The sequence below is a fragment of the Nycticebus coucang genome, chromosome 22 (assembly GCF_027406575.1).
Source record: "Nycticebus coucang isolate mNycCou1 chromosome 22, mNycCou1.pri, whole genome shotgun sequence".
In the NCBI taxonomy this organism is placed as follows: domain Eukaryota; kingdom Metazoa; phylum Chordata; class Mammalia; order Primates; family Lorisidae; genus Nycticebus; species Nycticebus coucang.
The window spans coordinates 19,342,110-19,356,578 of record NC_069801.1 but is presented as its reverse complement, the minus strand read 5'-3'; the positions used below and the strand labels follow the sequence as shown (position 1 = coordinate 19,356,578).

The 14,469-nt window shown below is 41.5% G+C and overlaps 1 protein-coding gene across 1 annotated transcript; it reads left to right on the top strand.

The window, feature by feature from the left end:
- Nucleotides 1-1,394: 1,394 nt before the first annotated feature.
- On the top strand, nt 1,395-14,146 carry SYF2 (SYF2 pre-mRNA splicing factor). The gene is made up of 7 exons (XM_053576335.1): nt 1,395-1,528; nt 1,728-1,835; nt 8,815-8,940; nt 9,912-10,029; nt 10,297-10,387; nt 11,998-12,096; nt 13,724-14,146. The coding sequence occupies exons 1-7, from the start codon at nt 1,502-1,504 to the stop codon at nt 13,887-13,889; spliced, it is 735 nt and encodes a 244-aa protein (XP_053432310.1). The 5' UTR covers nt 1,395-1,501; the 3' UTR covers nt 13,890-14,146.
- Nucleotides 14,147-14,469: the final 323 nt, after the last annotated feature.

Sequence of the window (14,469 nt, the reverse complement as noted above, 5' to 3'; positions counted from 1 at the left end):
CTGCTATCATTTATTCATCTTTTTTCCCTTTCATTTCTCCTATTCAGTTTCATCATTTTCAGATTTAATTTTTGTGTGTACTTCAAATTGGTGGGTTTTTTTTTTTTTTGCAATTTTTGGCCGGGGCTGGGTTTGAACCTGCCACCTCTGGCATTTGAGGCCAGCACCCTACTCCTTTGAGCCATAGGCACTGCCCTGATTTTTTTTTTTAATTAAGTCATAGCTGTGTACATTAATGCAATCATGGGGTACAATGTGCTGGTTTTATATACAATTTGAACTATTTTCAACAAACTGGTTAACATAGCCTTCAAGGCATTTTCTTAGCTATCGTGTTAAGACTTTTATATTCTACATTCAGTAAATTTCACATGTACCCTTGTAAGATGCACCTTGTATGGCCCCACCAATTACCTTTTTTTTTTTCTTTTTTGCAGTTTTGGTCCAGGGCTGGGTTTGAACTCATCACCTCCAGCATATGGGGCTGGCGCCCTACTCCTTTGAGCCACGGGCGCCCCCCCACCCCCCGTTTTTTTTAGAGACAGTCTCACTTCTTTGTCATTCTTGGTAGAGTGCCGTGGCGTCACACAGCTCACAGCAACTTTCAACTCCTGGGTTTAGGAGATTCTCTTGCCTCAGCCTCCCGAGTAGCTGGGACTACAGGCGCCCGCCACAACGCTCGGCTATTTTTTTGTTGCAGTTCGGCCGGGGCTGGGTTTGAACCCTCCACCCTCGGTATATGGGGCCGGCGTCCTACTCACTGAGCCACAGGCCCCGACCCCCGTTTTTATATTTTGTATTACCACTTAAATTTTATACATAGATATCGTTTCCTTTGGGGGATTATTTTTTCGTTTTTACGTCTAATCAGTAGTTGTTAGTGCATGATTTTTCTTTCTCATGTTCTTGTTGGATCCAGCACCTTACTGAATGACCTCTGTGTGTTGGGGGAGAGGGAAGCGAGGGAAAGAAGCCTGAATTATCTCAATAACCTCAGTACTGTTGTTAATTCTGGCATTGCTTCACCACTGGGCACGTAAGAGTGAGTAAGATGAAACAGACCCCGCTCTTTTCCAGTTATCAATGTTGATGCGGGAATTCTTACAGGATTGACCAATGATAGTGTTAACCCTCAGACGAGGCATTCAGGGAAGACCTACTTTGGAGGAGGTGACTTTGAGACTAAGTTGTGATTGGAAAGCAGTTTTCACTCTCAGGGTAGCTGACTTTCTGTTCGGCTCTCTCTGACCACACCTTCCCAGCCCTCCTCTCTCGCGATAATCCCAAGCCTTTTCTCTTCGCCTCAAGACCCTCCTGCTTTAGCCTCTGCGGCCTCTGCGGCTGCGCAAGATTCTGCCGGGAGGAAAACATTTGACTGGTAAAAGGAGTAGCGATTGGTCCGGTGGGGGCGGGGCTTATCGTAGCTCATTTGTGTGGGACGGTCCAAAGGTTGGCGGAAGTGCTCTCGCTTGTTGCCGGAAGTAGGAAGAGAAGGGTTGTGATGGCGGCTGCGGCTGAAGCCGAGGAGGTGAGTACGAGTGGCCCTGACCAGGGGTTTTTGTTGGGGAGGGCTAGGGAGAGGCAAGGCTAGAGGTGGAGGCGAAGCCTGGTGGCAGGCCAGGGAGGCGCCAGACACTGTAGGGGTTGGGCCGGCGGTGCAGGTCCAGGCCCAGACTGGAGGGAGAAGCCGAGCCAGCCCCGCCTAAAGCCTGTCCAACTCGCTGCAGGTGCAGGTGTACAGCACGGAGGAGGGGTCCCTCACGGCAGCTGAGGAGCTGGCCGCCCAGAAGCGCGAACAGAGACTGCGCAAATTCCGGGAGCTACATTTGAAGCGAGTGAGTAGTCTCCGAGGCCAGCTCAGGTCCGACTCCTGGCCAGGCCTGTGCGCGTTTATAGTGGGACTGTTGTCGGATTAAGGAGTTTGTCTGCTTGTCACTTACTTGACGAAGAAGTGGATGAGAGATTAACAATTCCACTTTTTTTTTTTTCTTTTGAGATGGAGTCTCAAGCTGTCGCCCTGGGTAGAATACTGCTGTGGCGTCATAGCTCGCAGCAACCTCCAACTCTTGGGCTTAAGCGATTCTCTTGCCTAAGCCTCCCAAGTAGCTGGGACTACAGGTGCCCGCCACAACGCCCAGCTATATTTTGTTGTTGTTGTTGCAGTTGTCATTGTTGTTTTAGCTGGCCTGGGTCGGGTTCGAACCTGCCAGCCTCCGTGTATGTGGCCGGCGCCCTACCCACTGAAGTATGGGCGCCGCCCACAATTCCACTTTTATTTATAGAAAAGTCAGCAATTTTGGAGAAAAGTGAAGACATCGTTTTATTTTTATTTTTTTAGAGGCAGAGTTTTACTTTGTCGCCCTCGGTAGAGTGCTGTGACATCACAGCTCACAGCAACCTCCAGCTCATTCTCTTGCCTCAGCCTCCCAAGTAGCTGGGACTATAGGCGCCTGCCACAACACCCGGCTATTTTTCTTTTTTTTAAATTGAAGTTGGCCGAGGCTGGGTTCGAACCCGCCACTCTTGGTACATGGGGCTGGCGTCCTACTCACTGACCCACAGGCACCACCCGAAGACATTCTTTTAAAGAGCTGCTTTTTGTTATTTTTTTGCTATTTTTGTATTTTTATAGTAAAAGTATGTATTAGAAATGTTAATTAGAGTATATATATACATATATATATTTTTTAGAGACAGTCTCACTTTGTCACCGTTGGTAGAGTGCTGTGGCGTCACAGCTCACAGCAACCTCCAGCTCTTGGGCTTAGGTGATTCTCTTGCCTCAGCCTCCTGAGAAGCTGGGACTATAGGCGGCTGCCACAACGCCTGGCTATTTTTTTTGTTGCAGTTTGGCTGGGGCCAGGTTTGAACCCACCACCTTCGGTATATGGGGCCGGTGCCCTACTCACTGCCACAGGCACTGCCCATTAGTAGTATATTAAATAGATCTCTTCCTTATATATTATAAAGCCAGAATATTTCTTGCTTTTAAGGTGGCTATATATATTTTTCTTTCTTTTTTGAGATAGAGTCTCAGTCTGTCATCCTGGGTAGAGTGCTATTACATCATAGCTCACAGCAACCTCAAACTCTTGGGCTCAAGTGATCCTCTTGCCTCAGCTTCCTGAGTAGCTGGGACTACCAGCACCTGCCACAACCCCTGGATGCTTTTTCTCTTGTTGATAGAGATGGAGTCTTGCTCTTGCTCAGGCAGGTCTTAAAACTCCTGACCTCAAGCAATTCACCCTCCTTGGCTTCCCAGAGTGCTAGGGTTACAGGCATGAACCACCTTGCCAGGCCTAAGGTGGCTATATTTTAAAAGTATGTTGTCAGTTAACCTTTTATTGAATGTACAGAATGTCTTGAGTTTTTGACAGGTATCATGGAGTTTAGTGTTTTATCTATGACAGTACTTGGAGAGAATAAGCAATTTTTAGATGGTGGTATGTACGTTTATTCTACTTCACCAGGGTTTGTGTATTAATGTCTTGTACATAATGGCTGTTTCGTGGCCACCATCATTTCCTGCTCTTACTGTTTATAGGTCTGTATTTATGGATTTCTGTTTTTGTTCTATATAGAAATAATGGCTATGGCTTAAAGTATTAACTTTGGGATTGTAAGATTATTTTAGTTGAGGGCGACGCCTATGGCTCAGTGAGTAGGGCGCCGGCCCCATATGCCGAGGGTGGCGGGTTCGGACCCAGCCCCAGCCAAACTGCAACAAAAAAATAGCCGGGCGTTGTGGCGGGCGCCTGGAATCCCAGCTACTCGGGAGACTGAGGCAAGAGAATCGCTTAAGCACAGGAGTTGGAGGTTGCTGTGAGCTGTGTGATGCCATGGCACTCTATCGAGGGCCATAAAGCGAGACTCTGTCTCTACAAAAAAAAAAAAAAAAAAGATTATTTTAGTTGAAAATCAACACATTGAGCAAAGAGCTCTATGAAAGTAGTTACATTCTTTTATATAGTAACATATGTGGTAACATATTAGGAGGTCTAACTGGAGGACCTCCTCCAATATGGTTACTGTTGTGTATAGTTAGCTAATGTCAGGTAATTAGGATCATAGTGTTTGTATTTTAGTGTCAAAAAGAATTTTTTTGGAGTTATGGACTACTTTATTAATAGCTTTTTAATTAATTGGATATTTGACAAATTAGTGTTATTTTTGAAATTTTGATATCCATAGATACTGTTTTAATAGTAAGTCCAGAGTAGTTTGATTTTTTAAAGACTTTTAAAATTTGTTTTCATTTTGTATTAATAGTATTTATAGTTTGAGAAATAGTATTTAAGATTCTTGCCATAGCACAGACTAAGTGGCTAATTTGGATATTAAGATTGTTAGTCATAGTAGCTATTATAAAAAGGGATAAGGAGACATTTAATAGGACTGAACAGCTGTACGTCATTATAGTGGGTATTGGGGAGATGTAGTTTCTAAGTTGTATCTATTGGATGTGTCTGGTGAGTGTTGTATGTCTTGGATATGGGGCAGGCAAGATGTAAGATGTCTTAATAGTGTAGGCCTTGTCAGTGTTATTATTTGGAATATAAGAGTATGTTTGAGATCTATAAAGGCGAAATCATGCTTTCATCAATTTGAGGTATGTAAAGGTATAAGACAGTGCTTGTCTGCTTATATAGGAGGCCTGGATATGTTAAAGATTGGCATTTAAAATAACGTTTTATGAAGCTGTCATAAGAGTTATTTGGGGTTATTGTTTTTAGTTGTAAAGAAAACATTTTTTGATCTTTTGTCATGGTAACATGTCATGGTAACATGTTATATTTATTTAAGTTATATTTTTGTTTATATGTCTAAGAGAGGTAGCTTTTCTTTCTTTTTTTTTTTAAGACACAGCCTCAAGCTGTTGCCCTGGGTAGAGTGCTACGGCATCACAGCTCACAGCAACCTCCAATTCCTGGGCTCAAGTGATTCTCCTGCCTCTGCCTCTGCCTCTGCCTCCCAAGTAGCTGGGACTACTGGCGGCCGCCACAACACCTGGCTATTTTTTGGTTGCAGCCGTCATTGTTGTTGGTGGGCCCAGGCTGGATTTGAACCCACCAGCTCAAGTATATGTGGCTGGCATCTTAGCTGCTTGAGCCATAGGCGCCAAGCTGAGAGGTAGCATTTTTAAAGAGTTTTAGAAGAGTATTTACTTTTGTTAAATAAGATGTAAATATTTGTCTTATATAGGTATTTTTGTTAAACAAAAATTTGTTATATTACAGTGTGGGCTAAATAAGTCTATTTTTGTCTCATTGGAATGGCAGAATGTGTGCATTTAGAGAAATTACTATAGTCTAAGTTGATTAAGAAGATGGAGGAGGTGGTGCCCATAGCTCAGTCAGTAGGGCGCTGGCTGCATACAACCAGGCTGGTGGCTTCGAAGTCAGCCCAGGCCAGCTAAACAACAATGACAACTGCCACAAAAAAAAATAGCCGGGCATTGTGGCAGGCGCCTGCAGTCCCAGCTACTTGGTAGTCTGAGGCAAGAGAATCATTTGAGCCCAAGACTTTGAGGTTGCTGTGAGCTATGACACTGCGGCACTCTACTGAGGGCAACAAATGAAACTGTCTCAAAAACAACAACAACAAAAAAGAATATACTTACTGTGCATTGAACTTCTCCTGAAAATAATTTAATCAATGTTCTTTAAAAATTTTCAGGGTACACCAGTGTGCTGTGAGATGTGATTGAAAATCACTGGTCTGGGGCAGTGTCCGTAGCACAAAGGAGTAGGGTGCTGGCCCCATATGCCTGAGGTGGCGGGTTCAAACCCAGCCCTGGCCAAAAACTGCAAAAAAAAAAAAAAAAGAAAGAAAATCACTGGTCTACAGTGTTGTTGTGTAGTGTTTCGTCAGTCAATGGGGAACAAGATGCTTATGATTAAGGCATTTGTTCTGAAGTAGAGGACACAATTTAATAGCCAGAAGTTATTGTGGTAAATACAATGCTAGAGATAGGAACAAAGTGCTGTGGAAGTGCAGAGGTGGAGAGATTAATGCAGTTTGTGGGGCTCCAGCAAGTGCCTGACGTAATAGGTGACACTTAAATTACTGTTTGGAAGGGAACGTGATATTAGACAAATAAAAGTGTCTGAGGAAGAGATATTCAAGCAGAGAGAACAAGTGCAAAGAAAGAGAATTCATATTAGGGATAAGAGTCTAGCAGACAGCTGGCTGCAGTTGGAGCTGAGAGAGAAAAAAGCGTTCCTGACTACTTCAGCATAGAGTGACAGCTGGGCCAAAGTTTCACAAAACGCCAACATCTCCCTGACTGTTACAGTGAGACAAAACCATGAAGACCATTCAAACCACAGAAATAACCACACATCCTTTTCTTCTGGCTAACAGGAGTGTCTGTTATTACCAAACACAGCAGTAATCTCATTTCATTACTCTTACTTTCTATATACAAATTTAAGATACTTGACTGTACAATCCAGAGCCTTGAACTCTCTCCCCAAATCTGATACAAACCCTAATCTTGGAGCTAGCCCTTCCTAGCACTGTCTCACTGGATTGCCTATGGTTCTCCATGATCTGTTCTCTTCTTCAATGCAACAAACTCCATTTGGTAGGTATGTTCTTTGTGTCATCAACCAGAGGGCATTGCCAGAACCAGGAATATATGAGGGATGGTAGTTGAGAGGAGTATCTCAATAGTAAGCCCAGAAAAAGTGCAATGAACACTTAAACATGCTTAAATATTTACTTAGAGGGATTACATAGAGATCACTGGAAATGATCACTAGGGTGTCTGGAAATTAGGAGATATAACTTCTGGATGAACTGCTACCAGTCTGTGACCTAAGAAACATTCAGTGTAAGTTTTCCTTTAGTTGATTTACTGATTTTGCTTTATGCAGTTAAGTTTATTTTAAAATAGATTGTTAATTAGTATTTAAAATGTAAGTTTCATTTGTCATAATGTAAACTGTTAAAATACTTTAAAAAGGAGTGGAAACTTGTAAAGAGTTAGAGATATTAAGATAGGAGTTAAAACCCCAGTCCCAAATTGAGGTTTTTTTCCTTGAATTAATCAGGATTAAAAGAAAATAGAAAGTAAAATACCTTTCACATCATATGCTTTCATTTTATTTGATGCCATCTAAAATCTACTCAAGTGCTGTTGTAGGATGGCTCCCCTACTTTTCAAAACCTTATTCCCATCCAACCCAAAGGGACCATACAGCTAAACAGAGGTAATAATAATTAATATTAATTAATAACACCTTTTTCTTGACTGTATACAAACTCAAACCTTATTAGGCTGTTCCCTTGCTTAAAATCCTTTGAGGGTTCTCTGTTGCTTTTTTTTTTTTTTATTAGTATTAAATCATTGCTGTGTATATTAATGCGATCATGGGGCACCATACATTGGTTTTATAAACAGTTTGACACATTTTCATCACACTGGTTAATATAGCCTTCCTGGCATTTTCTTAGTTATTGTGTTAAGACAATTATATTCTACATTTACTAAATTTCACATGTACCCTTGTAAGATGCACTGCAGATGTAATTCCACCTACCACCCTCCCTCCACCCATCCTCCCCCCTCCCTCCCCTCCCTCTCCCCATTCCCATATTCTTAGGTTATACCTGGGTTATAGCTTTCATATGAAAGACAAAAATTAGTTTCATAGTAGGGCTGAGTACATTGGATGCTTTTTCTTCCGTTCTTGAGATACTTTACTAAGAAGAATATGTTCCAGCTCCATCCATGTAAACATGAACGAGGTAAAGTCTCCATCTTTCTTTAAGGCTGCATAATATTCTATGGTGTACATATACCACAGTTTATTAATCCATTCGTGGATCGATGGGCACTTGGGCTTTTTTCCATGACTTAGCAATTGTGAATTGGGCTGCAATAAACATTCTGGTGCAAATATCTTTGTTGTAATGTGATTTTTGGTCTTCTGGGTATATACCTAGTAGAGGAATTACAGGATTGACTGGCAGGTCTATTTTTAGATATCTAAGTGTTCTCCAAACATCCTTCCAAAAGGAATGTATTAATTTGCATTCCCACCAGCAGTGCAGAAGTGTTCCCTTTTCTCCACATCCATGCCAACATCTCTGGTCTTGGGATTTTGTGATATGGGCTAATCTTACTGGAGTTAGATGGTATCTAAAGGTAGTTTTGATTTGCATTTCTCTGATGATTAAAGATGATGAACATTTTTTCACATGTCTGTAGGCCGTGCGCCTGTCTTCTTCAGAGAAGATTCTCTTGAAGTCCCTTGCCCAGCCTGCGATGGGATCACTTGTTCTTCTCTTGCTTATATGTTTGAGTTCTCTGTGGATTCTGGTTATTAAACCTTTGTCGGAGACATAATCTGCAAATATCTTCTCCCATTCTGAGGGCTGTCTGCCTGCTTTACTTACTGTGTTCTTTGCTGTGCAGAAGCTTTTTAGTTTGATCAGTTCCCAGTAGTGTATTTTTGAAGCTGCTTCAATTGCCCAGGGGGTCCTCTTCATAAAATACTCGCCCAGACTGATTTCTTAAGGGTTTTCCTTGCACTCTCTTCTAGTATTTTTATAGTCTCATGTCTTAAGTTTAAATCTTTAATCCAGTGAGAGTCTAGTTAATGGTGAAAGGTGTGTGTCTACTTTCAGTCTTCTACAGGTTGCCAGCCAGTTCACCCAGCACCATTTGTTAAATAGGGAATCTCTGTTGCTTTTCGGATAGAATGGGTCATCTTGTTAATGTACCCTATGTGACCCTCTGGAAAGAAGACAAGATCTAGGATTTATTTTCCTGTTTTTGCTGCCATACTTTTTATGTTATGATTTTAGAATGAAGCTCGTAAATTAAATCACCAGGAAGTTGTGGAAGAAGATAAAAGACTTAAGTTACCTGCAAACTGGGAAGCCAAAAAAGCCCGTTTGGAATGGGAACTGCAGGAAGAAGAAAAGAAAAAGGTTAGGAAGTTCTCTGTTATCTTAAGTGGTTATTCATGAGTTCTGTTGTAGTAAGACAGTACAGCGTGGGGTTACACAGATGTTGTTCACTCTACTTGGGTCAGGTATTTAAACTCTGTACTTCTCTTTTCTTATCTATAAAATAGGGACTGTACTGATAATTATTTGAGTTAATTGTGAGTTAAATGAGTTAATGCATGTAAAGTATTTATTTAAATCAGGACCTGATATACACTTAATAAATATATATGCCTTCCTTTTTTTTTTTTTTTGAGATAGGATCTCACTCTGTGGCCCAGGCTGGAATGTAATCATAATTCACTATATCCTCAAACTCCTGGGCTCAAGCAATCCTCCCACTTCAGTCTCCCAAGTATCTGGGACTACTGGCATGTGCCACTACTCCTGGCTAATTTTTCTGGTTTTTGTTTTGGTATGTTGCCCTGGCTAGTTTGAAACTCCTGGCTTCAATTGGTTCCCATTTGGGCCTCCCATAGGGCTGGGATTACAAGCATGAACTACTGTGCCCAGCTCAGATGCTCACTTCTTATTTAACATAGAAGATTCTCAGATTTCCTTAAAATATTCTTTTTCTTTTTTTTTTTGAGACAGAGTCTCATTATATCGCCCTTGGTAGAATGCTGTGGCGTCACAGCTCACAGCAACCTCATACTCTTGGGCTTAAGTGATTCTCTTGCCTCAGCCTTCCAAGTAGCTGGGACTCCAGGCGCCCGCCACAGTGCCCAGCTATTTTTTTGTTGCAGTTGTCATTATTGCTTTAGCTAGCCCAGGCTGAGTTTGAACCCGCCAGCCGTGGTGGTCATGGCCGGCACCATACCCACTGAGCTATGGGTGCTACCAAAAATATTAATCATTTTTTAAATGTTGTTTGATATCTTTATTGGATCTTTCTTGATTTAAAATAAATAATTTATCATAATTGTAGGTATCAGCTTCTCGCTTCTTTTTAGGAATGTGCAGCAAGAGGGGAAGACTATGAGAAAGTTAAGTTGCTGGAAATCAGTGCAGAAGACGCAGAAAGATGGGAGAGGAAAAAGAGGAGGAAAAACCCTGATCTGGGATTTTCAGGTAAAATTGACCTTTATTGAACTTTATTGAATAGGATGTTAGATAAGCAATTGCCTTGAGTGTTTCTGGCTTTAGGAAAAGATGTGGCCCTTGTGCTCATTTTCTTTTGTTTAGCAGGCCCAGCCAGCCAGGTTCAAACCCACCGGCCCTGATGCACATGGCCAGCGCCCTAACCACTGAGCTACGGACGTCCAGCCTTGATTTTTTTCTTAATAGTAATGTCCAAGCAAGGAAATGTATCATCTCTGATCCTTATTTTATTTTTAGATTATGCGGCTGCCCAGTTACGCCAGTATCATCGGTTGACCAAGCAGATCAAACCTGACATGGAAGCATATGAGAGACAGAGAGAAAAACAGTAAGTTGTTTTTTCATCCTGAGACAATGTGGTTATATACTTTTTTTGTGTGTGTGTATATGTACGTATACACACCTATATATATGCATGTATATACACAGACACAAACATATGCACGTGCATTAATACAAATGCTTCAATACTGAGGTGTAGGTTAGCAGCAGCTGTCTAAGAATGGTCTCAATACACAGCAATTAAGTTAATCACTTGGGTTTTCTTTCCTTTTTTGGGGGGGGGGTGTTTTCTTTCTACCTGGGCAATTCTAATACTGAGTAGGACTGGGGTCATCATAGTTACTTAGGTGGTATTAATATTTTAGGGGGCAGAATGCTTTAGTGCCTTCACAGAACAGTCAGTGAGCTTTTTTTGTGAAGGACCAGATAGTAAATATTTTAGGCTTTATGGGCCATCCAATCTCTGTCACGACTACTTAACTGTAGTGTTGTGTTTGAAGTGCAGAGGGAGAAGCTCTATGCTTTGCCATCTTTGGTAAGTCATTTAACTGCTGGCTGTTGCCTCTTTAATCTGTAGAATGAAGATATTGGAGCTGGTGATTTCTTAGGTCTCTTCCAATTCTGTATATATTTTTTTCTTTCAGACAGGGTCTTGCTCTGTTGCCTAGGCTGCAGTGGTACAATCATAGTTCATTATAACCATGAACTCCTTGAACTTGCTCAAGTGATCCTCTCGCCTCAGCCTTCCAAGTAGCTGGAACTACTGCCAATTTTTATTTCATTTTATTTTAATTAATTAATTATTATTAGTATTTTTTTGAGACAAAGTCTCACTATGTCACCCTGGGTAGAGTGCTGTGGTATCACAGCTCACAGCAACCTCAAACTCTTGGGCTTAAGCGATTCTCTTGCCTCAGCCTCCCAAGTAGGTGGGACTACAGGCACCTGCCACAACGCCTAGTTATTTTGTTGTTGTTGTACTTGTCATTGTTGTTTGGCAGGCCCGGGCCAGGTTTGAACCCACCAGCCCTGGTGTATGTGGCTAGTGGCCCTAGCCGCTGATCTATAGACGCCAAGCCTAATTAATTTATTTTTTGAGACAGAGTCTCACTCTGTTGCCCCAGGCTAGAGTGCTGTGACATCAGCCTAGCTTGTAGCAACCTTAAACTCCTGGGCTTAAGCAATCCAAGCAATCCTACTGCCTTAGCCTTTAGAGTACCTGAGACTGTAGGCACCTGCCATAGCCCATGGATATTTTTAGTAGAGACAGGGTCTCACTCTTGCTCAAGCTGGTCTTGAACTCCTGAGATCAGGCGATCCTATCACCTCGGCCTCCCAGAGTGCTAACATTATAGGTGCGAGCCTATTTTATTTTTTAGAGATGGGGTTTCACTATGTTGCCTAGGAAGGTCTCACCTGGGCTCAAGTGATTCTCCTGCTTTGGCCTCCCAAAGTGATGAGATTACAGGTGTGAGCGCCTGTGCTTGGCATGTGTGTGTGTTGTAAAGAAAAATATTAATGTAGGATTCCCACATTAATAAAGTATATATTTATATATAAGAGGTAAAGTATATATTTTACGTCTTTATGAATGTATGAAATTTGAAAATAGAGTACTTGTAGTGCTACCATAAGTTCATTTTGCTGTCCTTTTAGTGGAGAAGAGTTTTTCCCAACTTCCAACAGTCTTCTTCATGGAACGCACGTACCTTCCACAGAGGAAATTGATAGGATGGTCATAGATCTGGAAAAACAGTAAGTGCTCAGTGGTGCAGCCTGTAATTTTATTTTATTTTATTTTTATTTTATTTTTTTTTGTAGAGACAGAGTCTCACTTTATGGCCCTCGGTAGAGTGCCGTGGCCTCACACAGCTCACAGCAACCTCCAACTCCTGGGCTTAAGCGATTCTCTTTCCTCAGCTTCCCGAGTAGCTGGGACTACAGGCGCCCGCCACAACGCCCGGCTATTTTTTGGTTGCATTTTGGCCGGGGCCGGCGTCTCACCGACTGAGCCACAGGCGCCGCCCCAGCCTGTAATTTTAAATACTTGGTGACAAAATGGACTTAAAATGCGTACCTAAGTCTAATGTGCTTAGAATGAATTGAATACAAAGAAATTATAGTTACTCATTTATGACCTGGTGGTTTTGGGGATCGATAGCAAGTATGGATTGAGGCTATATGATTTGGAATGGAGATGCAAAATATTGGTGAAATTGAATTTTTACAATTGAAGGGGAAAGATCTAAAGATAATTATTCTTTAAGGACTTATTTTTTTTTAGGACTTTTTCTTCTACAGACACTACTATTTGATTTGAAGAAATAGGAATGTACTAGTAAATGTTCCTCACTTATGTTTGTGTTTCTTAATTCTGGTAGAGGTGAATATTAGGTAGTGCAGAATGAATATATATATATATTAGGAGTTAATACATGTAAGCTATTGAGAATAGTGTCTGGCACATGCTGTACGTAATTAGTATTGTGACAATTATCTTCTTTTAAGTAATATTTCATGTTTTGAGTTTCTGACAACGTATTATTGCAGTTTCGGAAGCATTTTGAAGATGTCTGTGTTTACTGATTTCACAGTTCATATCCCACATTGTACTATTAATTAAGTTTCAGCTTGAACTTTTTGAAAACTAGGCTTGCTTTTTATTCTTTCTAAAGTGTATTCTAAATGTGCTGATTCTATTTTTAACTGTCCATGTTTTATTAAGATAGAAAGGGCAGGGCGGCGCCTGTGGCTCAGTGAGTAGGGCGCTGGCCCCATATGCCAAGGGTGGCGGGTTCAAACCCAGCCCCGGCCAAACTGCAACAACAACAACAACAAAATAGCTGGGCGTTGTGGCGGGCGCCTGTAGTCCCAGCTGCTCGGGAAGCTGAGGCAAGAGAATCGCGTAAGCCCAAGAGTTAGAGGTTGCTGTGAGCCGTGTGACGCCACAGCACTCTACCCGAGGGCGGTACAGTGAGACTCTGTCTCTACAAAAAAAAAAAAAAAAAGAAAGGGCAGTTTTTGGCCAGGGCTGTGTTGGAACCCACCATTCCGGCATATGGGACCGGCACCCTACTCTGTTGAGCCACAGGCGCTGCCAAAAAAGGGCAGTTTTGAATTCAATTTTTATTTATTTATATATTTACCCTGGGTAGAGTGCTGTTGCATCATAGCTCACAGCAACCTTACACTTTTGGGCTCAAGCAATCCTCCTGCCTCAGCCTTCTGAGTAGCTGTGACTACAGGTGCTCACCACAACATCTAGATATTTTTAGTAGAGATGGGATCTTGCTCTTGGTCAGGCTTGTATTAAACTCCTGAGCTCAAGTAATCCACCTGCCTTGGTCTCCTGAATTTTGTAAATAATTTTCTTCTACCCCAGGATTGAAAAACGAGACAAATACAGCCGAAGACGTCCGTATAATGATGATGCGGATATTGACTACATTAATGAAAGGAATGCCAAGTTTAACAAGAAAGCCGAAAGATTCTATGGGAAGTATACTGCTGAAATTAAACAGAATTTGGAAAGAGGAACAGCTGTCTAATCCTTTCAAGAACTGTTTAGCAAAGCTTGATGGAGTGAAAATTTCTTCTAGCAAATTCAAGTTCTTTTTGAAATTTTATCAGTAAACCAGAAGTTGGTTTATGCCTTCTGACTCAGCATTTAGAAATAAAAACATTGTTTCTTAAACATATATATTTCAACATTTTTGTGCTTGGATATAAGATGTATTTCTTGTAGTGAAGTTGTTTTGTAAAAAACTACTTTGTATAGATTTTGATTGTATTATTTTTCTAAGTATTTTAAATATGTGTGACTTTAGTCTTTGAAACATTTTGGGCTTAAGATTGCTGGCAACATTCAACAAATGAAATCATGCTGCTTTGAATTTTGAATTTGACAACGTCTAGGCAAAGGAACCACTTCCAGTTGTGGACTCTGAAGCCAAGGGATGTGGGCATGAGGGAGATGGCAGAGGCTACCGGAGGTGGGGCTGCTTAGGGCCACATTCGGGGAATAGTAGAGCTGTCCTTCCCTGAGTATTGACCATGTACAGTTTCTTTTTTAACAACCAATAAAATGCTTTGAATTAGAATATCATTTAAAATAAGTATTTGTATGTA

Coding starts and splice junctions, on each gene's coding strand:
- SYF2 (XM_053576335.1), top strand. CDS start 1,502: ATGGCGGCTGCGGCTGAAGCCGAGGAG. Junction 8,941..9,911: donor AGGAAGAAGAAAAGAAAAAG/GTTAGGAAGTTC, acceptor GCTTCTTTTTAG/GAATGTGCAGCAAGAGGGGA. Junction 10,030..10,296: donor CCCTGATCTGGGATTTTCAG/GTAAAATTGACC, acceptor TTTTATTTTTAG/ATTATGCGGCTGCCCAGTTA.